General features: G+C 41.4%; 1 protein-coding gene across 2 annotated transcripts; it reads left to right on the top strand.

Annotated features, from left to right (window-relative positions):
- pkn2a (protein kinase N2a) lies at window positions 1-26,217 on the top strand. Of its 2 annotated transcripts, none has more exons than XM_086172403.1 (23): window positions 1-229; window positions 9,792-9,956; window positions 10,256-10,391; window positions 14,451-14,605; window positions 17,004-17,133; window positions 17,232-17,377; window positions 17,690-17,903; window positions 19,100-19,285; window positions 19,494-19,603; window positions 19,712-19,855; window positions 20,810-20,885; window positions 21,075-21,231; window positions 21,454-21,580; window positions 22,033-22,169; window positions 22,431-22,506; window positions 22,597-22,688; window positions 22,788-22,964; window positions 23,053-23,115; window positions 23,349-23,425; window positions 23,545-23,687; window positions 23,797-23,904; window positions 24,330-24,410; window positions 24,490-26,217. In XM_086172403.1, exons 1-23 carry the CDS (start codon window positions 209-211, stop codon window positions 24,691-24,693), a joined length of 2,925 nt encoding a protein of 974 aa, XP_086028529.1. In that variant the 5' UTR covers window positions 1-208; the 3' UTR covers window positions 24,694-26,217. The 2 variants fall into 2 exon arrangements, with proteins under 2 accessions (XP_086028529.1, XP_086028528.1); XM_086172402.1 differs by lacking the exon at window positions 1-229 and adding an exon at window positions 4,435-4,674.
- The last annotated feature ends 154 nt before the right edge of the window (window positions 26,218-26,371 follow it).

The raw sequence follows: 26,371 nt of genomic DNA, 5'->3' as shown, positions 1-26,371 counted from the left end.
AGCGCCAGGCCGCCCTCCGGACCCCCCGAGCACCGCGCCGCCGCGTACCGGACCAGACGGGGACAACATGGGGACCCCCGCGTCCCCGAGATGACCGACGGTTGGGTCGAACCGACGCGGCGAGGGAAACGTGAAGCGGGGCTTGTTTTCGGAGTTGCAGCTCCCCTCCTCTCTGCCCGGAGGATTTGATTCAAAGGCGAAAAGCAAGATGGCCGCCGATTCCGTGCAGGTAGGAAAAGTTGACAACTGTTGCGAAAAGTGCGCAAACTTGCTCCGGGCTTTTCGCTCGCCGGCGAGGAGAACTTGGGATTTCGCGGAGGGTTCGGTTCCCAGGTTCGGTTCGACACGGTTCTTTTCCACCGCTGGAGAGTTTCTAGCCCGAACCCCGCTGGTTTCCCTGTGAGTTATCCATGGATTGAGGCCTGGGAAACAATTATCCCAAGGAAATTATCCCAAAATGTTTTTAAAGTTGTCGGCGTCCGCATTAAAATAAAGATTGCGGGGGTAAAATCGAACCGGAGTTGGCGTCTAAAGCAAGACAATGGAAGCTAATGGGGACTTTTAAGCTAACGAGAAAGTCAACCTGAGTGAGTAAACTTTTTTGGGGGGGGAGAAATAAAGCCGCGAGCAACCTCGCCGGAAACGTCTCCATATCCTTGTTTTATTTTCATTTATTTTATCATTTCTAAACGCCTCCTTGTGATGACAACACACTGAAACGAGTGAACATGTGTCCCCTTGCTTTGCTTGACGTTACGCTTTTTCTCTCCCCCCCACCCACCCCCCTTCGTCGTTTTTTTTCTTTCTCCTTTTTTTATTGTTACACATTAACCTGCAGCCGGTGAAAATGAAAAGGGGGGAAAAATAAATAAAATAATTTCGCGGTGCTTTCAAAGTGGAGTCGAGCTTGAGTGGAAGTATGACATATTTTGTGTGACTCATTGACAAATATGGTTTCGTGAGAGTGACGTCACACCTGAACTGAATCACTCTCTCCCAGAAGTTCTGCAGGGCCGAGCCGAACTTCTCCAGAACTTTTATCTAACCCGATTCCCGGTTGTTGTTACCTCACAAGGGGGCTGGAGGACAATGGTTACTGCTGATAACCAAGCCACCCTCCCTGAGAGAGTATCGGCTTCAATGTTTCCTATAAAAGTTCTCCAGGGCTGCTGCTGCTGCTGCTGCTGACTGTCACCGGACCGCTGACACTGTTGTCGGTTTGGGCTTTTCTCATGTTTCTGTTGTGTAACCTCCATACTTACTTTTGATGGTAAGATGTTTGTCTTAATTCTCTGTTTTGCCCTGATTACAAATGATTTCTTGACATATGGGTGCAGGTATGGATGAATGGCTTCAAATGATTCATAGCAATGTCTGAGTCAGTGTTTAGACAGTACTTGTTTGATTTCTGTTTCACTGATTTCAAAGGAATAGAAAATAGGAAGAGGGTTTGAGGAAAAGTGCACATTTTTCACACAAGTACAGAAGTATCACTGATTTCAAAGGGTTGGAAAATAGGAAGAGGATATGAGGAAAAGTGCAAATGTTTAACACAAGCACTGAAATGTCATTGAAATTACCATATACTACAAAAGTATCAATATTAATGAATTATACCAATAAATATATAAGTCCATTGAATGTCAGATTTTAATTTTTCTTTAATTCTCTGTTTGAAAATGTTCAAGCCCCCGCTCACTCAACGTGTTGTTAACACCCATCCATCTCATGAGGGGTTAATCCAGCATGTCGGCTCCACCTAACACCCACAGTGCTTAAAAAGTCTGATTTAATGATCATACTAGGGTTGTTTGCTGGCAATGTATATAAAAAAAAATAGCCAAAGCCAAAGACCACATTCTTTATTTGTCAAAATGTATTTTATACACATTTTTACAGCATGGTAGTTGGGTCTTTTAGCTTCCCCAACTTATACTCAAAGGCGTCAGTAACATCAAACCAAAATAAAACTTATGGAGAGCCAGACGAACTGACTGGTGCAACAGGTGCCGGATTTCTCCGGACAGAGTGAACATTTGTCAGAGCTAGCTCAGATATGATCATTAAGAAGACCACTCGGAATGACTTGGGATATGTCCCAAGGCTTGTGTGTGAAGGCTTCAATTATATTGTTGCAATCTCTGTGCACAGGAGCGCGCCCGGCTGTGGGCAACATTCTGCAGCCAGCTGTGGGCCAAGGTGGTCCCGTGTCAGGTAGTAGGCTGCTTGAGGCCTCGCACAGAAACAGCAAGGGCTTGGCTTTTGAAAGTGTGAGCTTGGAAAATCACCTCAACTTTTCCGTTGTCCCCTTGTCCGTATGCAACTCATGTCGTTGGACTTGGGGCATTCAGGCCTAAAGAGCAACTTAACCTGCTTGCGACTGAGACTGAGGCCTATAATGTTTGCCTTTTCCTCACTGTGGCCTTTCATGTCTGAGGCATGAAAAGCCCTGTAACAAGTAGATAACAGTTGCCTGAGCTTTTGTGGGAATAAAGTCAAGACAGGGGCCAGCTAGCAATACACTGCAATACACTGCTATACTGATCACTGATACAGTATATGTAGCAAGGCTGTTATGGAAGATGTCAGTCAAAAAAACTAATCACCCCTTTGTGTTGTTTGGTTGTTTGGAATCAACTGCATACATGTAACTATATATTAGCCTCATTTTAGGATCAGTAGATAATAAACATACTGTAGTAGCTCAAACATAGCATTATGAAAGGATTACATTCTGTTCAGCTCACTGCTGAGTTATGTTATACATTTGTATTGGTCAGTTTGTAATGTGGCAGCCTGTGTATCCAAATGTTTAAACATGGCATTTCTGTCTCTTCAGGTGTGTTATGACCTGAACATTTTCTAGAGCCACTCTGACTGTGTGAGTGGAAATGGTTACTCACAAGCCCCGCTTCTCTCATATCTGAACCAAATAGGCCTTGAGTTCTCAGGCTGGCGTCAGTCCCCTCGCTAGGTATGTCGGCCTGGGACTGAATGATAAGACATGACCAGGTAAAAGAGGTACTCTAGGAAGTATCAGTTGCAGAGTTGAAACCAATCCTTTGACTGCACAGGCTCTTTCTTTGAATGCGATTTCTTTTGTTTGATCTCAATTTTAAACACAGACCTTGTAGGTCTACTAGCTGATTTATTTCCACCTTATCTGATCGGCCTTTCATGGATTTCCGTGCATTGTTGCACTGTAAAATAGACCCTTTCTGGTGTCCTCATGCTGTCCTCATACCAAGTTGGGCAAATACAGCTCCAGTGCAAACAAGTTTCGCAGGGCAGAGACCTGAGGAGCTGAGCACCCCCCCCCCCCTTCTTCCAGGAGTTATGACCTCCATTTCACCTATGAGTCACCAAAGAGCCTCTTGACCAGGATACGTGCGATCTACCGTATAGTTTCCATGGGAGTGAGTGCCTATAGAGAGTAGGAGGAATGCCTTATCTTACTTAACATGGATGATGTTCTCTGATCAAACATAAAAGTGTTCATCAGATGTTTTCAGGGTTTTCCCCCCGGTACAGTAATAGTGGAGGTAACAGGCCACCCATCCTGACCATGATGTGTCATGCTTCCGTTAAGTTGAAAATTACTGCTCAGTGGTATAGCAAATAGCATTTGCTGCTTTACTATATTTCTTGGATGTAAATTAAATATTGATTTATTGAAGTGGCTTCTACTCCACAGAGTGGGGCCCCGCTCCCCTCTGATGAACACTGTACAATCAGAAATATAGCTCTGAAGAGCTTCCCTCTAATGTTGAAAAACAAAGGGCAAGCACATACCGCTTCGATTATAATCAAGTGAATTGGCGTCATCGGATTGAGGCAATACAAGACAGCCGCACAATTTTGTGGTTTGCTTTTTTTCATCGCACATTAAAACAAAACCCAAAATGATCCTAAAGATAAGATGATCAATATGCATGTAATGAAGCTTAAAATATCAAATATTCCAACAGTATACACAAGTGTCTTCAGAGTTGCATGCAACCAAGCTGTGTACTGGAGACAATCTCCAACTACACTCCACCTCCATGATGCGGTTGGTACGTGTTCAGTGTATTTTAAGGAGTGCAGTGACAGCCTTGCGGGGGTTTAAGTACTGATCACTTGTGTTCTCACTGGTGTAGCGTCAAACTTCAACCCGACTTTGACTGAGATTAATATGAACTTTACCATTTTTTTGGTGAACTTCCAGTAGTTTGTTTGTTCCCCCTGCTACTACTGGAGTTGCTTTCCCGGGGTACCACAATAGTGTGAGGTTTTTTAACTTGGGTTAATTTTAGACACAGTCCTTTCCCTGGAGTGAGATTAGGTCCCGTTCTGGGCTGCTCTGACCTCACTGAGTGAGGAGCTAAGAGGGATTTGGCTGTTGCTGCTCAGACGGTTTATCCTCTCCAGTTTATTTCAATGGTGTGTGTGAGAAAGGAAGCGTAAAATGAGAGCGCTGGAGAAAATCAGATACTCGTGGGGTGAATAAGTGTGACTTTAGATGGAACCTTTGGCAGCTGAATCTTTTGTGGTGTTGGACATCTTGGCTCCCTCTAAATGACAGAACTACGTTTAGATTCTCGTGAACATGAGATAGCTTGTCAGCAGAACATGCGTGACTTTGTTTGTCCAACTGATCTTCAGATGGAATTGCCTGAAAGTGATGATCCGACGGTAAGCCAGAAAAAAAAAAGAATGGAAAAATAGTGGTTATATTTTGTTGACTTTTTACTGTCCTCTCCAGGCGATGCTTGTAATTTCAACAACAAATCATTAGGTAACTCGATTTCTTTCACATCAAAGACACGTCTGGTTAATTGCATTAATATTTACATCCAGTGGTTGACACTACGCAATGCTCTGTTTTTCACATGTCATCATGATGCGTGTTTCATGAGTGGAATCTAAACACACTCAGATCTTGGCTTGGTTTGAGAGCCTTTTTGAAGGGAAGGGTAGGGACTGTCCAGTCAGTTGTTTGCTGAAGTGACATAAATGTTTGATTTCAGTGTGTTTCTTACATATATGATTTCTCAACCTTTCAGGTTGCTTTGTCAAAAAAAAAAAGAAATATTTGAGCAACTGTTGGTACTAAAGTTAGGGCAGAATCATATTTGCCTACAATCACTGATTTTAGTGTTCAAAATGGGATAAAATGCTGTGATGTAATCCTCATTTGACAAATGTAATAAAGCCACGACGCTCAATAGCATCCTAAAATTAGCTTTGATCAGTTGTGTAATGTTGGCCACACTACATGATAATCACGTACATTTGGGGTTTGATTTGAACCTCCTGAGAGAAGTGTTAGCACAGATTACCTTCCCAAATCACAAAGTATTGTCAACAAATGAGCAGGAACAATCGTTAGACAATGAGAGCAAGCTCAAAGGGAAGTTTAACCAAGTTAACACAGCTTTTTTTTCCTCTTCCCGGCCAATAAGAGCCTCAATTTCATCCTTTTTCTTTTTTTTTTTTTTTGCCAGTTTAAAACTTAAATGAAAGCACAGTAGTAAATGCCTGTAGCTGACAATGTTGTCTTTCCTCATGTTTGCTTTTCTTCTTAAGTCACACTTGACAATTGAAGTTTCTGTAAAATCCTAAGACTGAAATGAAACTGCCACCTCTGAGGTATTCTACTGTGAATAGCCACATTTGGTTACTGTGTGCCTTTGGCCAGTCACTTTCTTTTTTTAACCGATCATGATAATTAAAAAAAAACACACATTTTTATATTGATTATTTAACAATTTTTGATCTGCCATCGGAATGTCCCAGCTGTGTTCATTAGCAACCTTTGAGCTGAGGCCATTCAGGAAGTGCGTCTTAATCCCTTGTTAGTTAAGGTGGTAGCTTTAAGGATGCAGGTCAATGGGGACTGACAGAAGCAGTAAGAACGTATGTACATGTAAGTAAACTGTTTTTTTGAAGAAGGGAACACGCTTGTACACACACACACTCTCGGGCACAAAACCTCAGGATTCACCTCACCTTCTATTAAGCAAGCTTTGATCAGGCAATGAAATATCACTGAATATCAGGTTTTGGTATTTTCATGTTTTTATTTATGTTTTATTTATTTGTTTGTTTGTTTATTCATTCATTCATTTATTTTAAAAATACTAAAAGTACATAGAGCTATTATCATAAATCTTCTTTCTCCTATTCCTTTTGGCTTTTCCCTTCAGGGGTCACCGCAGCAGATCAACCTTCTCCATCTAACCTTATTCTCTGCATCCTCATCTTAGACCAACTAACTTCATATAATCTCTCACTATGTCCATAAATCTTTGCTTTGGTCTTCCTTAAGACCTCCTGCCTGGCAGCTCCAAGCTATTATCATAAATGCTGATGTTTATTAATGTAGTTTGGAGCAGGTAGTACTTTTCTCACCTGGCATAAAACTATATCCTGATTGATCAGATTACAGGTGGACAGTGTTAAGAATAGCTAGAAACAGAAACAAGACTCTTCTGGGTTATCTAAGATGGTCTGGGCTGCATGTGGCCACATCATTTATGAGTGTAGATGCAGCTTGTTCTGGACCACACTGAAGGACTGTGATAACTTCTGTCGAAGCAGAAATGTGGCCTCGTTTAGATGTTGACATCACCACTATGTCATTTACGCTGTAGCCAAAAATCCCCCAAGTAACACCATCATCAATGAAAAGGGCCAATCTTGGTTATTTCCCCGCCTCCCAGAAATTTCTGCATGAGCAAAACACTCGCTTGATAGTTTTTGTGCAGTATGTGTTCAGACTTGTGAAATAAAACTTTGGGACGGTCTCTCATTGAAAATAAATCTTGTTTGGCTAGTCCTCTGACCCTCCCGGCCCCCTTGCCTCCCCACCACGATGCCTTAATCAATCAGCCAGGACATCATCTTAAAGAAATACTTGCAGTTTCTAACCATTGTGTTTATGTGCATTTGTGAGTTCAATTAATTTTTGTATTAGCATGTTAAAAGTAATTGATCTTTATCTCTCTCTCGGTACTCCTGTGCAGTATCAGGCCAGATAACCTAAAAGACATGGTACTTCCTCAAAAACAAGTAGGTGGCCTGGAAATTGTGTTGTACCAAACAGTCCAGCACAAAACAAAACAAATACTTATTTGACATATTTTTCATTTTGTGTGAGCCATCTTACCATGTGTATGACTTGTGATTTAAAAAAAACTTCCTGCTAAATAGATTTTTAAAATCAACAGAAACAAGGTGGTGTTTATTGGCAGGGAGTGGAGATTTGATCACAAGTGATCATTGCAGACGCATGTAAGGACGGATTTCAATTCCGAGAGTAAAGTTGCACTCTTAAAACTGTATGCGTGTAATCGGATCACTCGGGATACATTTTAATGCCAGGTGTAAACAGCGTCAGACAGAGAACAAGCCAGACAAAACCTTATGTAGTGTCTTGTACACAGAGCAGCCTGTCAAGTCACAGTCTGCCAAACGACTGACTGCAAATAGCTCTACCAAATGCAATTTTGCACATTTTTGAATCGCTATAGATATGTATAACCATCACAAACCAGCTAATTCAACGCTTGTGTGAATATTTGTGTTATGCAGTCAGTTAATGGTAATATAAACTCAATGGGGCGTTTTTTACACACGGAAACCATAATGTTATGGCTGCAAGTTATTTTCCCATGGATGCAATGAATAAGAAAAATAGCCAAAGTTAAATTATTTAACTGTTTCAAGTCCTTTTTTTATTTTTAGTGGTATAATATTGATATTTTATCAGTACAACAACCACGCAGCTCTGAACATGTACTTCATCTAACCACCAGTGAGGCAAAGTCAAGGGACCACATTTCTCATTTTTAGTTCCCATGTGAATTGCACATGCTCCTCTGGTGTTACTGTACAGTTAAGTATATTTTATTATTGTACATTTTTAATTTGAGTTGTTGTGGAATTTCACCCTCCATAATGCAATGTGTTTTCAATATTTGTTTCTTGATGCCTGTGATGTATATAGTATCAAAAACTGTCTGCCTTCAATTTAGCCATTTTTTTTTTAAATTTCGTAATAAGTCGTTTATCACACTTGATGATATGTACTCGTTGGTTCCCATATGGTCTAAAAAATCTACGGCGAATTTTGGACATTTGTTGCTGTAATACTTTTGAATAAAAGTGGAAAATATCTTCTATCACATACGGCAGCTTGTGATCTATGGTCAAAGTACGCTGGTGCTCAACTAATTTGAGTGTCTGTATCAACATTTGAGACCAAGAATTTCTGTGACTTTTTTTTAAAATAACTTTACTGGCACTTTGCAGAAGCTGTTGACCACTATAGTATTATTTTATGTGAGTCCAAAAAATGCGTTGCACTGAATGGAATTATGGGACTCAAGGACACTAGCAAAATCTAAAAATGTTCACAAAGTCTGGCAGTTAGAGTTTTAACGGCATCATTTTACTGCTGTAGCTGCTGGCCATTTTTGCGACTCCATCAAACCCCTCTCTCCCAGAACAGTAATACTGTATCTTAAGCTTGCTCTTCCTGCTTTGCATTCAATGCCTGTTCTTGTTAAACCTGCTTTATTGTGTCGTTGTCTGATGGAACCTATTTTTTCTTTGGAGCTGACCAAGCAATATTTAGTGTCATATATTAGTGCAATTATATTGTTTTGGGGATATTCAGTAGATAGTAAGTCTTTTCTGATGTCTGTATATGATTATGAAAAATTATTTGGCTGAACATATCCAGTTTTTTCTTTGTCTCTAATAAATATTATTCACAAACTACCCATTCATCAGGCAGGTTATAAACACTTTGTAACTGCATTAAACATAAATATACCATGATACTTATTTCTGCCATGGAACTGTACTGAAATTTGGAACAGATATTTGGGTTTAATGTTTACAGAAATACCCACTCATTTCAATTACATGTCAGAAAAGTGGTATTGACTTGATTAGCTGAAAAACAGACTTAAATAGACACTACGCAGCGGGAATCAGGCTGGCAATTGAGAAAAATATTGAAATGTTTTGGCATAGCAATTCTATTCAAACCTGTGCTTTTTTCAACTTTTATATCTAAGTGAATTTGAAAAAATGGTTCTTGTGCTATGCACAATGAAGCCATGTTTAATAATGGATGGAACAGATGTGTTCATGTTTAAACGTCTGATGGGAAGCTCTAGACCTCATTGTTTCAGTGTTTGCATGACAAACACAACTACACAATAAAACACTACTAACACTATGTACTGTGAGTTGCTATACATGCACAACAATGAAAAAGAAAAATAGGGCTTTAAAGAGAATAAGAAAAAAGTTGTGTTTTTCACCTCTAAAGGACAAATGTGAGATCTTGCTTGTAGTTAAGGGAAAAGGTTATTTGTTCGACAAAAACACAAACATTTTGGAGAATGGAGAAATAATTTTGGTAGTAAAGCCATCAGCAAAAGCTATATTTTTAAAAAAATGTTATAAATCAGACATATATTGTGCCTCTCTTTACTGCCAGCATTAATCACACAGTTGTTATAAATTGAAGATACATGTTTAGCAACAAGTGATTATTAGACTGACAGAGCATCTTCTGCTTTTTTTTTTCTAGTTTCAGCACTGCTTGTGCTTTGATGGAAATGGATGCAATTAATTGCCGAGCACTTCTTTAATATCCTCAGCAGTTGGTATTAATCCTTTTGGTTTACGGCTCCTAAAACCTGGCTTGTGTGTAGTGCTTTTGACTTAAGTACTGTTCATTTCTGAACCACACTCCACTTGTTTCTCCTACCTTCTCAAATGCCCTTGTGCAGGGGGACGCCAGGGGCCAGCTGGTGGCAGAGCGACTGGGTTTGGGGCACAACCTGGACCTGTCCGACACCACAGTCCAACAGAAGCTGGAGGAGATCAAGGAACAGATTCGGCGGGAGATCCGCAAGGAACTAAAGATCAAAGAAGGAGCAGAAAATCTGCGCAAGGTAATAGAATTAATTTATAAGTAGGCTCAGTATGGCTCAGTGAAAAGAGTAATCAAAGAGTAATCTTTATATTTTGTGATCATACTTGTCAACTTTCAAAAACAATATGGCAGCTCTCCCGCAAAATCTTAAACCATTTTGACCCATTTTTTTGTGACTACATTATTGTGTGCTTAATCCCAAACTTTTATAACCCTGAAAATATCATCAGTGTTACTTTTTTTCTCCCTGAATGAATTGCCTTTTATTTCTATATTAATATATTAATTGGGAAATGGTGTCATGTCTCTCCTCCTCAGGTCACCACAGACAAGAAAAGCCTGGCTTATGTCGACAACATGCTGAAAAAATCAAACAAGAAAGTGGAGGAGCTTCACCAGGAGCTGCAGGAGCTGAACGCCCACATTGTGGTGAAAGACCCTGAAGAACTGCTAGGTAACTACAGCAAACAAAGCTCTGTTTCTTTACAAAGTATTACTGTCTTAAGGCTTTGAGCCCACTGGATCTATCACTTCCCTTCTTACCATACAGTCGATACACAAAACCCAGTATTGCTGCCTGACAGTGTCGTCATGAACTGCGTTATCAGAATGTTGGGTTACTTTAATATTGTATCCCTATCGTATTTTACAGTATTGTGTATCCTTTAATATAAAAGGCACAAACCATTTTATGGCCTTCAATGTTCAAAAATACTGTTTCCCTGGGATGAGTAAAGTGGCATTTGTAGTCAATAAATGATGCTATATAAATGCTATAATCACTTTTTTCCACAGCTGATAATGAAAGTAGAGGAGGTGTGTTTTCATCTCTCTAGAGAATTGCACATACCCAGTACACACCAGGCATGTTGGAAGGTGGGAAAAAACAGAAAAAAAAATTGTAAAAGAGTATGCACAATTTGACTTTAAGCCAGAAGATTTTGAACCCAACATGGGGAAAAACTTGAAGCACTATTTAACGCTATTTCTTTAATTGCCATTGGCAGTTCGGTCCGTTAACTAAAGGATTCACCCTGAGCATGTGATGCAGTTAAAATTACACATCCTGCAACTTTCACTCCAGGCATTTCCATCAACTAAGTTGTAAATTTGCCTGGACACAGTTATTGAATATTCAAAGTATCACTGAGTAAGTATTTTTTGCAGTGTTGTGTCAGAGCAGCACCTATATCAACTTGCACACTATGAGCATTCTGTCTCTTGAGGTGACTCACTTTCCAGAGGCTGACATTGTTGCATTCCAGTGACAGTAACAATGAGCTGTCGATTGTTTCCCTCCAAGGCTGGTGAAAGCCTGCTCCTGTGCATTTGCCAACTACAATTGAATTTGAAAAGAGGCAATAGCAACAGTGAACACTGGTGGTGCGTGTAGTAGTTGCCTTATAGAGTCGTCATTGGAAGTAAGTGGCTGAGTGAATTCAGGAAGTGAAGGAATGGTATTTGTCTGCCTGTTCCTTTTACATTCCACCAGTACAGTTGACATTAGGAAGTAGATGAGGAGGGATGTGTGTGTAGGGGGAGGGATGGATGGTTCTTGGTAAATGGTTATCGCAAGTGGGAACAAATTTAGCCTGACTCTGTGACCCTTTATTTGATGAACGAGGGCTTTCTTTTTAAGTGACATAACACCAGTGGAATGTCGCCAGCCACGATGAAATGACGGCCATGAACTCACAATCATGAGACAATGTCTTGAAATACGGTCAGCTCCCAAATCTCAAGAGACAGGACTTGCTTCCTGAATTAGTAGGAAGAAGCTGCAGCCAGAATGTGTTTTTGTTCCAGAGAAAGATCGAGGGGGCTCTGGTTAGTCTCCAGCACTCAGCTGATGCCAGAAATGGACTTGCTCTCTGGCAGCGTGGCGGGGTCATCAGTCAGTTCCTTCTGTCATATATGATTTCATTCAAAAAGAAATGTGCCCAGAGAACAGTAGTTTTGCCCTGAACACGGTCTCGTCTCTCTCACACCCATTTATCTGATCATATCTTGTGAAACAACCACCCAGGTCAGTTTTGGGTCAGTTGCTTCAATCATGATGTAATTGTTCAGAGAATATATCAATCTTATTTCCCTCTGCCTTTCTCCCTGATAAAGATGGGTTTAATCTAAGGGAGGGTTCCCCTTACCAGCTGTCCAGCAGTGACATCATCCCCACAGCTATTCAGTTGCTCGGTATCTAGTCCTTTGGCCAAGCGTGGGTGGAAAGGCAATGAGAAGGAGGGATGGGTCCTTAAATTCTTGGCTTACTGTGACCTTGACCAAACTAACCCGTGCTCTGTCAGAGTGGAAAGCCCACAGAGTGGTCAAGATGAAAGATGCGGGGTCTTGACATGCTTCCCTGCCGGCCATTCAGTAAAAAGTCCCTCTGACTTAATGTGATCTAAGGATTTTTTTTTTTTTTTTGTCTTTGTTGGACTGTTTAATCTCCCCTATAGAATAAAGAGATGACACAAGAGTACAATGTCAACCAAAGCATTTTACAGGAGACACTGTAATGTCTGACAGGATTTCAAAGCATTCTCATCATCCTCTGTTTCTACACGTTTGTAGTGCAGAAGAAATTGTCTTTCACCATACTATCTACCGCTTAACATTTGTACTTGGTGGTGTAGTGGCTGCATGTGGATTCTTCTCCAGGAGCAAATCATGGTTTACTGTTGTAGTTAACGCCGAGTGGCTCATTCTGAAGGAGTGAGTTTCTCATTGTGTATTTTCAGCCCAGATATCATCTTCCCCTCATGCCAATTAATGAAAACATCCGCAGTGATGCTCCCTCAGCCCATTACAGGTCATTAGATTAATCATTTAGACATTCGGTTCAAAAGATCACATGCTTCCCTCCTGCCCATCTCCCGCAGGTGTCCAAATGAATATGAGTGAATGAATCCCGAAATGTTTTATCTTTATTGCAACATTTGTGTCAAACATTTGTATCAGGTTCACCTTACAGCTTTTGATATCAGCTTGTTCAGTGAGATGAACTAGAGACAAGTTTGACATGTTAAGAGAACTGGTTTAGCGACTAAAAGTTAGACCACTTTGCATCTCATGGCATTTCAGTGAGTTACCTTGCAGCAGCAGCTGTGTTTACTCTTCAGGCTGATACTTTGAGATGATTGATTGGCCCTGGTCTGTCTCTGTTGCAGCATTTTCAGTGTTACAGCTGCCTAATCACAAAAGTTTGCAACCACTGTAGAGTGTTAAAGTGCTTATCAACTATTAAATTGAGTTGTAACCATCAGTGAGTACTAAAGAATTTAGCATTGCCCTGTTGCTTGTTTAAATCAGCTAACTGATTTTGCACGTACATATGTTTTCAAAGACCTTGTGGATATTTTTCATCAGTCACATGAAATCTTAAAGGCGAAGGTTGGGTTTGGCCTGAAAAACTGCATCTTAAGGATGTGGAGGCCATTCAATAGTTTCCCCTTTGAGTCACTTTCAGAGTTTCACTATTCTACTACTGATTCACAAGCTGAACCTGCAAGTCAAGTCAGTGGAAGTCAGGCAGGTTTTTTTTTTTGTCAACCTCACGTGTTTCTCTTTCAGTGAGTAAGTATGAGAATCCTGTGCTCTTTGCTGAAGGATCAATCCAGGGAGGGGTTTCTATGTAGTGTTCAAGTCACGACATGAAAAAAAAACAACAAACAGTGAGCTCATCCAGTTAAACTGTGGACCGGCAATCAAAAGATACAAGCAGACAACCGTTCGTTTTGTATGTTTTGTGTGGAAGTGTGCATGTGTGCATGATAATATGTGCAAGCTCCAACTTGCTTTTGTTTTATTGTTCTCTGTTTTTTCTGTTTTGTTTATAAGAATTACTAAGAGATGGTATACCACTGTTTTGGTATGAACAGTCTTCATGACAGGCATTATATTTTGGGTATTATTAGCAATCTTTGATAACAAAGCTCATAATTGAATCATTTTCGTTCTATTGAAAGGGATTCAGTACTTTAATCCTCTGGCTTCTCTCATGCTGTTTTATATTAATTTATTGTTGGGAAAATATTTATAGTTCAACAAAAGATTTGTCACATGTTCTTTAATCCTGCATATGAGCTATGAAATGTATGAATGGCGTATGTATCTAAATGGCGCATGTTCACACCCAGAGGGAAACACTGCGGTGGAAGATGACTGTGCCGGTCAGTGTTGAGTTGACCGGCAAATTTCCTTTTGTATCAAAGAGTGACTCGAATGAAAACTTGTACTAACAAACCTCATCCCTTAATAAAGTGCAGGCCTTTCTGGATACATTGTCTGACATCCGAAGTCACTACCTGAAGTATTTTTGTAAGCAAAGCGAAATGCCATTTTGCTGAGCTGTAGGACTGTTTAGCTAACCTGAAATGGCTTGTTGCCAAATATAGTACATGGATATTGAAATACTGGTCCGTGTATATTTGCTACAAACTCCAGCAGCACGTTCTTCAGTGGTTGTTTCTGAGCATTAAAGTATTAACTCCTATCTTTTTTTGTCTTTGCTCAGAATGCCCTGTGACCCCAGACACCCCCAACAGTGAGGCCAGAACCTGCACCAGCAGCAGCCGCCTGGCCGCACTGAAAAGACAGAATGACATCGAGCTCAAGGTCAAACAGGGTGCAGAGAACATGATTCAGATGTACTCGAACGGGCCTTCAAAGGTAGGAACCATCTACCATCATGCAGAGTTGATTTGCCAATCATTCCTATTTGAAGTTCTACTACTAGATCCACCTTTTACTTAACCCACATGATGACCTATAGATAAGAGGTGTTGTTTTCACAGCGTCACAATTTCATCAAATCCTCAAGAACAGTTTTAAACTGGCCGACAAAATCCTAGGCAAATGGTTGCTATTGTAAAGTCAAGTGAAAAGTAAAGGGGTGTTCTCCATTCCATCAGACTTTTAGGCTCCCACTCAAAAATAAGATGAGTTGCCCTCTGTTGGCTGTAAGGAAAAACTCAGGCTCAAAACAGCGCTGCAGCTTGTGAATAAAATCTGTATCGATTTTGTTTTATGTAGTTAATGCATTTAAATGACTAAAATTGTGCACTCAAAGCCCAATTAATTAATCCATTTATTAATTATTCTCTGTCAGGTGCTATAGATATAGAGAGGGCACAATGTAGATTTGGCTCATTTACTACATTCATTAATCATATATGCATCATTTTCTCAAAAGTGACTGATTAACATTTCCGTAAACCAGCGACCAGTTTTCAGGTGTCAGATTGATTACCAACAGGTTGGCCTCTGTAGGTTCGCTGTAGGGGACGGAGAAATGAGAGAAGGCGCTAAAAGACGTTGCTTTACAGTAATTGTAATCCCTCAAGTTCCTGGAATCCAAAACAATAATTTTCTGTGTGTGTCATCAGGACTAATAACAGCAGGAGCATCAAGTCTCTCATTTCCAACTTGAATCCCTGTGTCGACTGAAGTGCATTTGATATTTACAACGCTGTATCCATCAGTGTATTTCTGTGCATTTCAGATTCGTAAAACTTTAATGGACCTCGTATTGATTACGTATTCTTCATAACTGAAAAGGTGCTCTCAGAAGTTTCCTTTTGAAATTTTAATTAAGTTATTTGAGTAGATCGGTACTCCTCATTTTAACTGTATCAAAAGTAAGAAAGGATAGCTTATACAAGCCTTTACTCGCTCTTCTGTATCTCACAGACAGAACCCACTGTTAAGCTAAGTGGAATGAAGTTTTGTCCTTTATTCTCTCAGATGGTGCCACAAAGGTCTATCCTTTGTCAGCTGCTGTTTAAGGATACATTAACATTTTCAATTCCTAATCCATATTGCCTATCTCTTAAATGTCCTCACCCGGGCACATCCACGTTGTGGCTTCTGATGGCTTCCAGCTATCTGAGCATATTTTTGAAAGCAGAGAAGTGTTAATAATTCTCCAAATCCAGTCAATAATGTTGTTCATGTGCTGCCAAACTCGAAATGGCAACTCAGCTGCACTTGTAAACAAAACAGCTTTTTTGACACCAAACTTTCACTCAAGGTGTTACCAGAAAGCACAGTATTAGATTGGATGGTTTTTTTGTGTTTTTTTTTCAGTCAACTTGTACAACCATTTTATCGTAAATCGGTAAAAGGTGTGATTGTCTATTTTACAGCTATTGAAAAGAATCCAGGCTTGAATCGACTTGACCAAACTGTTTTCAGCCCGTTTCTCCTGGCAATTTCAGTAACTGCTTGAGGGAATATATTTACCAAAACACCCTTGAAACCCTTTTCATGAAATTACTCACTTAGATGCAGTATATGATGAATGAGACCAAACTTAAAAAAAAAAAAAAAAAGACATGTGGAGAAAATAAAAAAAACAGATTATTTAGAAATGTTAGACATAGGTTGGACTTTGAGCCTTTAACAAATGCACGTGAAATATCAAAGGCTTTTGGCTGTGGCACAGTTCCAGGTGTTTGTACAGTAATGACTGAAATGCCACCACGTGACTCCCAACTGTCTGTCGGTGCAGAGGGGTCACACTGTTTTATAAGCGTCCTCCGTCAGACGGACGGAAGCAACTTACAGTTGAAAATAGTCCCATCATGATGTCAGTTAGGAAATGCCTGCTGGACAGAGGTCCTTCCTGCACATGCCGCGTCGCCATCAACAACAAGGAATTCTGGGTGGAGTTTGCTTACTCGACTCTTTGTGTGTGTGTGTGTGTGTGTGTGTGTGTGTGTGTGTGTGTGTGTGTGTGTGTGTGTGTGTGTGTGTGTGTGTGTGTGTGTGTGTGTGTGTGTGTGTGTGTGTGTGTGTGTGTGTGTGTGTCAGCAATTACTGCACACAATGAGATTACACTTTTTTTCAGTGAATAACATTTTCCATGTGGTCACTCAGTCTTTGGTTCCAATTAAGGGCATAGACTGAGGTCCAGGCTGTTTGTGTTCAAGACGAACACAATGACTGACAGGGATTGTTTTTTTTTTTTTTTTTCCTTTCGAGAAGGTTATTCCATTCTCCAAATGTAACCTGTATACATATTTGAAGGGTGTAAATGAGATGAAAGTTGTTTACTGACTTTCCACAGGATCGTAAGTTGCTAGCGACAGCCCAACAAATGCTCCAGGACAGCAAGACGAAGATCGAGTTCATCAGGATGCAGATCCTGAAGGCCAGCCAGGCCAGCGAGCTGAGCTTCGAGAACAATGAAGTGATGGGTGAGCTTTTGCCTGGCATGTAACTAGACGGATGTCCGAAATCACCCATCACTCTATCAGTCTCTAACTGAAAACTCATGTCCTTCCTTATCATGTAGACAAACCCATCATTAGCCCATTGGATCTCCGGGTGGAGGAGCTTTGTCACCATGCAAGGATAGAGTCTGCAGTTGCAGAGGGAGCTAAGAATGTCATGAAACTCCTGGGCTCAGGAAAAGTCACTGAAAAAAGAGCTCATTCAGAGGTAAATGTTTACTTGCAATTGACCAAAAATTGAATATGAGTTCAATGATGTTGAGAGAGAGTTTAGGAACAACTTGATGGAATATTTTAATCATTGGAATTGTATCATTCAAAGTCCGGAAGATATTAGAAGACATTCGCCAGAGTCTGTATTTATTCTTTTTCACATCATCTCTGAGCTGCATGTTGATGTTTCATCAATGAAGCTGCTCAGGCTTTCACTGAGAGTAATCTCTAGAAAGCTTTCCTTTTATTAAAACATTTTTTCCCCTCTTCATCTTTGTCCCCCTCGCTCCCACCTCTCTCTGTCCAGGCCCAGGCTCGATTCAATGAGTCCAGCCAAAAGCTCGACCTTCTGCGATATTCCCTTGAGCAACGCCTCAGTGAGTTGCCTAAAAACCACCCGCGCAGCAGCAGCATTGTGGAGGAGCTTTCTCTTCTCTCCGCTCCAGTCCTCAGCCCGAGATCTAGCATCATCTCCACACAGAACCAGTACAGCACCGTCACCAAGCCGGCAGCGCTCACAGGTAACTAACCGCACACAACTATGACCTTTATTTCAACGTTAAGAGGTGCCGCTCCCTCTCACATCCACCAAATTTAACATGTAAGAATACAAGTTACAGTTTCAATAATTACCCAATATCATTTTCATGTTCACCCAAACACTGGCAATTCATCTAGGAGAAGAGTAAACCACATCTCCTAATTTTCGGAAAACATGTCTCCAAGAGAATAGAATAGGTTTTGCTGCCAAAGTATGTTTGGGAGGTTCTGTTGTTTACCACTTATAAGGCCATTTGTCAGTGACTGCTCAAATAACTAATTGAAGTCATGATACTGATAAAAATTCAGGTCTGCATTTTGTCTCCAAAGGCAGCTCTATTAGTATTGATTTGCATGTGAGTCATGAAGAAGAAATAAATGGAGTGCACTGCACAGATTACCCCCCTCATTTCCAGCAAATTGGTGCGTGTGTGCGTGCGTGCGTGTGTGCGTTCTCCACCTGTGAGTGAGCTAATCTCAGTCAGGTGCAAGAAGCATCTTTAATAACTGCAGTAAGATAAAATGCACATGTAAATGTTAACATGCCTGTTTTGTGAATATTAAGTTTCATACAACGATGAAATGCAAGGTTTTGGTGCCGATCAATCAGGTCTTTGATAGAAATTCAAACTCCTTCCATGCTTGTGTGTTAAGATTATTTGGTCTTTAGTCAAACACCTATCTTGCCTTGTATACACAAAGTAGAGCATTGGTTTGCCTTTACATCTCATTAATTTTTCACAAATGCAGGTTTTGTGAAGTGGTCCCTGTACAATACACAGCAAACATGCATGAGGAATCCTTATGCTCTTATTGGAAATTAGGCTTGCCAGTGATTGCACCAGTGAAAATCCATGTAAATGCTCTGTGGTTATTACAGTAAGACCAGGTTAAAAAAAAAAACAGATTTTTTTTTCCTCATGTCGACTCAACCCAGTCTCAAATATTGAGTAAATTATACTTGTGCAACAGGATGATATAAGAAAAACATCTCAACTTAAATTGTGTTGACAAAAAAGTATCTAATGTATCTTTGAAATAGCTCCTGATAATGAAACGTTCAATTGAAAATATTTCAGTTTGACCAGATGTGACCCATGAGACTGTACGATAGGGATTTCTGAACAGGACAGACTGACATATTGTGCTTCCTCCTCCTCCTCCTCCTCGCTGCCAGGCACGTTAGACGTCAGGCTCATGGGCTGCCAGGACTTGCTGGAAAATGTCCCCGGCCGCTCCAAAGCTGCGTCTGTCCCGCTGCCTGGCTGGAGCCCCAGTGAGACTCGCTCATCCTTCATTAGCAGAGCAAACCGTAACCGCAGTGTGAGTTCACGGAACATGACAAAAAGTGAAGAGCTCTCCAGTAAGTAGACCTGATCACCTTGCTTCCCCTGGCACAGGAAACATCCATTCAAAAAAATGAACAAATAGTTTTGCCTGCGTCACCAAATGTACCAATATGTGACCGCAGTGAAGACGTGGATAATATGCCTGTACAACTCTGCGTGTGTGTGTGTGTGTGCGTGTGCGTGCGTGTGTGTGTGTGTTTGTGCACGTGTGTGCTTCCCAAGATGAGATCAGTGCAGTTCTGAAGCTTGACAACACTGTAGTTGGCCAAACAAGCTGGAGGCCCGTCAGTAACCAGGCCTGGGACCAGAAGTTTACATTGGAGCTGGACCGGGTAACAACCATGCGCACACACACACACACGCATACATACACTTCAGCCTTTGACCTGCAACATACTTAAGTGTTGTTCTTGTACGATTGTATGTGCTTCCTGGTTTAGTCTCGTGAGCTGGAGATCTCTGTGTACTGGAGAGACTGGCGTTCGCTCTGTGCCCTCAAGTTCCTGCGGCTCGAGGACTTCCTGGACAACCAGCGTCATGGGATGTGTTTGTACCTGGAGCCACAGGGGATGCTGTTTGCTGAGGTGACCCTTTCTCTCTCTCTCACTTCTATTCAGTCACTCACACACACACACGCACACACACACACACACACACACGCACACACATCACACACATACATAAATAATTCTGCCTGACCTCAGCCAGAAACCACCACTGATCTTAGCATCAGAATGCTTGTGAAACACTTTACATATTAATAAAATGTGAAGTGAAAACAATCTCAATTTGAATCTCACGCCTCAATTAATCTCAATTAAGAGTCTTGGCCAGCACAGATTACGACATGGAAACGCCACGTCTGGGCCAGGAGGAGGAACTTTTTTGAGCTGGGAATAAGAACTCTTACTAAAACATCAACTTTAATGGACCCAGTTAGTTTTATTTTCAAATATGATAAATCAAAGTAGCAGGAGGGTGGAAAAATGCATTTTGGAATTAAATGTGTACTTTGCGCTACAGTCCATTGAATTCCAGCTGAGGTCTGAATGGAACTATAACTGTCACATCTGTCCTACTTGCTTTAACTTTTTTGGTCAGACCACGTACGTTCCTCAGTATTGCATATCATCCCAAAAAGATAAAGCTATAATTCTCACAAAACAATTGTCTAGATAAGGGCTAGATGACACCTGGGCAATGTTGACATTTTTAATAAGAATATTTTGCCAGTTACCTTTTTTAAATGAAAATATGACCTAGATTGCATAATCTTGTAGCTGATAACTTAAATGCCCCTTTCCATATGGATACAATTCACTTCTTCTCCGTCTGTTAAATAAATCCGGGCTGTTTGAAATATTAACTGCTAAAAGTAATAATCTGTTTAAATCTGCTGGTGTACCTAGATTGAGCTCATCTTCCCCATCTAGAATTTGTTGCCTCTGTTTATGCTGCTCTCCACAACCACACATGAAAGCTAAGTAGGTGTGACATGAGTGTTGACTGACAATTGTGTAAATTTTTTCTATTCTCAGGTAACATTTTTCAATCCTGTGATTGAGAGACGACCAAAGTTGCAAAGGCAAAAGAAGATTTTCTCGAAGCAGCAGGGTGAGTCAACTCAGTCGGGCACCACAAGAGCTTAAGTGTTCGGCGAGGTGTCACCATGGTGGGAAAATGTTTAAACGTTTTATTCCTAAAAGCTGTTTCCCCGGGCTAAAATAAAGCAGCTGCATATATTATGTCTCTCAATCTGCTTTATGTGAGGGAATCACTTCTTTTCCTCTACTTCCCTATCAGGTAAGACCTTCCTGCGAGCCCCTCAGATGAACATCAACATTGCCACCTGGGGCCGCCTGGTCCGAAGAGCCATACCCACTGTCAGCTCCAACTCCTTCAGCCCACAGGCAGCCGAGACCGGACCCAGCAGCCTGCCGGGGTCTCCCACACCTAGCAGGTACCCGCACACACTCACGCCGCATGTGAATGCGGAAAGAAAGTCCTGAAACCTGAAAGAAAGTCATCTGACATTTAAAAAAAAAAAAACCTTTTTAGTGTCTTTTCTGTCCTATAGCTGCTGGCAGGCAAGCAACCTGCAACATTCCTGCTGTGTTTAAAGCAGAGGTTTATATTTCCCGTCTTTCTCTAAGCTACCTTCTTCTCTCACATGCATGCGCAGCGACCCCCTGGTGACCAAGCTGGATTTCGACAAAGAGCCCACCCCGGGACCCAAACACTACCCAGTGCCCGATGACATTCAGGAGCCCCCCGTGCAGCATAAAATGCCCGATGAGGAAGAAGTCCAGGTACAGTGGTTTCGGGAGAAATGGTTGGCTCGGATGCCAGTTCTGGGCAATGAAAATGTAAGCCACGGAACACAAGAGGGCACCGTTGGCCCTCAGATTCACTGGATTGACCTGTTTCAATCCTCATTAGATTGGTGTGAATGTTCAACATTGACATAGTTGCTGTTATATTCAAAGTTTTTTTCCACAGTCGTTACAGTTGTAGGAAGGGAAAAAAATGAAGGCTTAAGGATCCCCAGTTCACTCAAGTCACGATATTTGGAGCTTTGTTTTTATCATTTTGATTAATAAACTTGCACAGCAGCACCAGGTGTTTAATTGAAATACACAATACTGTGTTGTACCACAATTATAAAGACATCACAATAATTCTCAATTATGGTTGATCAAATCCCAAACTGTCGCGCATTCTCTCTGTCACCAATCGGCATCATCACGTTGTGTTTCTGCAGGACGCCTTGGCCTCGTTCGACTTCCTGAACAAGAGAAATCGCATCGCAGTGAAGCCTGATCTTGACGGCATTGTAGAGCAAGAGATCCAGCATCCGGACCTGGAGCTCACTGCTATCCAGAAAGACACAGAGATCCGGTAGGAAACACGATGAGCAGGCGTTGGAGATGAGGAAGGCTGATTGAGGAAATGATTGTTTTTTGCGACCACATTGGTTTCTATGGGAACAGTAAATATGACTTCCTCCCTCAGTGCATGCTCAGTGTAGATGTTGCAGTTAAGAGCCAAAGCTGTCTACAGTTACAAGAGTATAAACAGCGCCTCCTGCTTAACTCATGAGTCAAGTTTCAACCTGTAAAAACAAAAACACCCTGATATATATATTTTTTGTTCTCCCAGGGAGGAAGAACAGTTTCACTTTAGCCTCGTGGACTTCAAATGTGTCGCCGTTCTCGGACGAGGCCACTTCGGAAAGGTACGTTTCACGTGTCCATCCCACTGAAGCACATGGGATGACCATTATGGTTCAGATCCAGTTTCCCTGAAGAGTGTTTTCCCGCTGCAGGTGTTATTAGCAGAATATAAAAGCACGGGGGAGATGTTTGCCATCAAAGCTTTGAAGAAAGGAGACATTGTGGCTCGAGACGAAGTGGACAGGTAGACCTTTAAATCCTCCTGTCGTTTCAACAGTACCTTGAAAAAAAGTATCATTATTACAGTTATGGTCAACCTCCCGCCCACCTTTTCTCCTTCCAGCTTGATGTGCGAGAAGAGGATTTTCGAAACCGTCAACAGCGTCCGTCACCCTTTCCTGGTCAACTTGTTTGCGTGTTTCCAGACCCAGGAGCACGTGTGTTTCGTCATGGAGTACGCAGCGGGGGGCGACCTCATGATGCACATCCACGCAGATGTTTTCTCGGAGCCCCGAGCCATGTGAGTGACGAGCTGCTCTGCATGGATCTGCTGAGTGTGTGAAGAACATGAGCCTGTTTTCTGATGGAACGTGCATGTTGTTTTTCAGATTTTATGCCGCCTGTGTCGTGCTGGGATTACAGTTCTTACATGACCACAAGATTGTGTACAGGTGAGTAATGTGGGAGATGATCAGTTTTGAGCTAGAAAATACAGAAATCTTTACTAAATTTGAAGATGTCAAGAATAAAAGTGCTTTGCGGCTATAGGCTATATTGAATGTTACCATTTTTGTGTAAGTATAAAAAACAAAACTCCATATTATGGTTTCTGAGGCAGTCTCTTGACTTAATCAGATAATTATCACATCACTGGGGGTACTTAAAAACATTTATCAATTGACAGAGACTTGAAGCTGGATAACTTGCTCCTGGACACTGAAGGCTATGTCAAGATCGCTGACTTCGGGCTTTGCAAAGAAGGTAAATCAGAAGGATTTCAAGTGCGGGGTCAAAAATGAAATGTACAAATGTTCTTGTTAAATAATTTGAGGCGTCATTGAAAGCCTGTTATTAAATAGCCTGTGTGTGCATGTATTCAGGAATGGGTTTCAGGGACCGAACCAGTACGTTTTGTGGGACACCAGAGTTTTTAGCCCCTGAAGTTTTGACAGAAACATCCTACACCCGCGCTGTGGACTGGTGGGGGCTGGGGGTCCTCATCTTCGAGATGCTGGTCGGGGAGGTGAGTCTGTCTGTCTGTGTGTCTGTGCCTGTTGCCACGTAACCAAACATTGTTTCCCTCCATGTTCAGCACTTTTGGTCTTTGTGCCTTTCCTCTACACACTCTTTAGTCCCCCTTCCCTGGTGACGATGAGGAGGAGGTGTTTGACAGCATCGTCAACGACGAAGTGCGCTACCCACGTTTCCTCTCGACAGAGGCCATCTCCATCATGAGGAGGGTGTGTGGTGATCTTTTCATCTGTCATGTCCTATGTGATTCAACTGAGAACTGTGTAGCCGCTAAGGGCTGCTGTCTGTCAGACGGTGCTATGTTTACGGGAAGTTAAAGCTGGTTATTTGTAAATTAGGTAAAAATTCTAAGGTGAAACCAGTAGAAGATGTGAAACAGCCACCTTCGGTCCCTTCCACACTGACGGCTATTTACTGTCATTTTGACTCACTTGAAATTTACTATCAACGCCTCCAGCTAAAGTTTCTGTTGTCTTTCGAATTTGTGTCGAGCTGGTTAAGCCTTACACCAAAAAACACAAGTTTTTCAAGACCATTATAATTGCTCTTTCTGAAGAAAGCTGTCCTTGTCGCCAAACTTGTAGCGTCGCCCTTGGGAATAGTTAATAAAATTTCCACCTATTTTCTTGCTCAGCTTTTGAGGCGAAGCCCAGAGCGACGTCTAGGAGCAGGGGAGCGGGACGCAGAGGAGGTTAAAAGGCATCTATTTTTCAGGGTAAGAAACTTTCTCTCTTTTGTTTGTCCTTTTAAAGAAGGTAAACCCCACCAAACCTTCCTCTATTGCCTCTCGGCAGAACATGGATTGGAACGGGCTTTTGGCAAAGAAGGTGAAGCCGCCGTTTGTGCCGACCATCCAGGGCGCCAATGATGTCAGCAACTTCGACGATGAATTTACCTCAGAGGCACCCATCTTGACCCCCCCACGGGAACCGAGAGTGCTGAACTCTGAAGAGCAGAATCTCTTCTCTGACTTTGATTACATTGCTGACTGGTGTTAGCTCACCTGACCCCAACCCCCCATCCCTCTTCACACACGCATGCAAAGGCACACACAGACACAGACACACAAAGACACACACAGACACACACACACACACACACACTGTGAACCAGCTAACTTTTGTTCAGAATGACCATCTTTCCTGAGGAGGGTCTGGGTGGGAACAGCAAAGGGTCTCGAGGCCTTCAGACAAAACTCTGTGCCACTGAGAAGAAAGTCCAGGAGCCTCTGGAGTAACCCAACTTTTTTTTTTTTTTTGTTTTCTTTTTTTAAAACCAACATGAAGAACTTTTTTAACAAGAAAACAAATGAAACTGTGTGGAAAACCCAGGTGGAAGAGGGAAATTCTGTCCTCCTGCACACGTCGTCGTGTCCGATTGTCTGACCACTGAGAATGTTTTTCATATGAACTCCGGATACGGCAACATCAGTCACGTTTATCGGCGTCACTGTCAACTTTTTTTTTTTTTCTTGGAACTGTACAGATTATATGCAGTCATATTTTGTTTTTCTTTTCTGAATTTGCAAAGCCTTCATCCTACTTTGAGGACTTTTATCTCACTGTAAAGTTTGATATGTTTCTGCCACGATCATGTTTGAAACTGGTGTTCAGTGAATTTTAAAGTGCTGAAAGCGTCATCGCCAATCGGTCAACTTCAACTTACACATACACCTTGACTACTACTGCTGCTTCTAAACCTGAAGTCCATGTTATTTTAGATTTTCTAGTTGGCCGCCAAAGGTTTCACATTTTCCCCCAGCTGATGACAGAGTGAACAGGCTGTCCATCCAATTCCAATTAATTATACTTAACCTTCTCCCATCGCCTCACTCCCTGCAAACATTTGCAAGTTTAAATTATTGTCATATGGCAACATTTAACAATTCACATCCATAGCATTACAATGAAGCCTCCTGTTTCTGCCAACAAATCCACCAGGCAGTGCAGTTTTCAGTCCTGAACGAACCCAGTGGCTGGTTCCTTTTTACCTCTGTGAAATGGACAGCTCATCCCATCCCTCCAGAGGCAGCAGACAAATAGCACCTCGTGTTTTTAAAGACTGTTCAATGAAGTGAAGTCAAACTTTAGTTAATTCAGGTTTTGTCAAGATGCCGTTTTCAGAGCTTCTCACTCTCCTGATGGTAAATCTGAACTGACTTCAATTTTACAGACCTGTTTATGAATTACTGCAGGGGAGGGCAGGGTATACTATATATACATACTGTATGTACACAGTTAAGCTGAAAGCACTAATTTTATCAATAGTTTTAGTTTAATTATCTATGTTTAATAATGGAAATAGATTGTACAAAGTCTTTTTTTATTCTTTGCTTGTGCATGTTGTTGCCAGAACAGACAAACTATGGGATGGTACACCAACACTCAAGTCACAACTGTTGCTCCTCAGCTGGATGTCTTAAAAAAAAGAAAAAAAAAAAGAAAGAACCAGAAGGCAATTTTTTGCAATAAGTGTTTGTTGCCTAGCATGAATGCACAAATTAAACATTTGTAATAGTGGCATTGCTGTTTCTATCCCTGCCTGGAAATGTCAAGGTGTTTTGAATTTTTATCGACTTGGCCCTCAACTCATTTGAAATTGAATTTAACCCTGTTCTACGACGTTAACCCATAAACATTTAACAAGATTTAACTTAAAAAATGTTTTTAAACAACT

This window comes from Fistularia commersonii, chromosome 25 (assembly GCF_037954325.1).
Source record: "Fistularia commersonii isolate RoL2024-O1a breed Wild chromosome 25, RoL_Fcom_v1.0, whole genome shotgun sequence".
Lineage (NCBI taxonomy): Eukaryota > Metazoa > Chordata > Actinopteri > Syngnathiformes > Fistulariidae > Fistularia > Fistularia commersonii.
The sequence above is the reverse complement of the archived record's forward strand: the minus strand, read 5'-3'. Positions and strand labels throughout refer to the sequence as shown.

Excerpts from the sequence above, each read along its gene's own strand:
- pkn2a (XM_086172402.1), top strand. The coding sequence starts at position 4,558 with ATGACAGAACTACGTTTAGATTCTCGTGAACATGAGATAGCTTGTCAG. Across the intron at positions 22,170-22,430 it reads CAGAAAGACACAGAGATCCG|GGAGGAAGAACAGTTTCACT; the intron begins GTAGGAAACACG and ends TTGTTCTCCCAG. Across the intron at positions 23,688-23,796 it reads TCGAGATGCTGGTCGGGGAG|TCCCCCTTCCCTGGTGACGA; the intron begins GTGAGTCTGTCT and ends CACACTCTTTAG.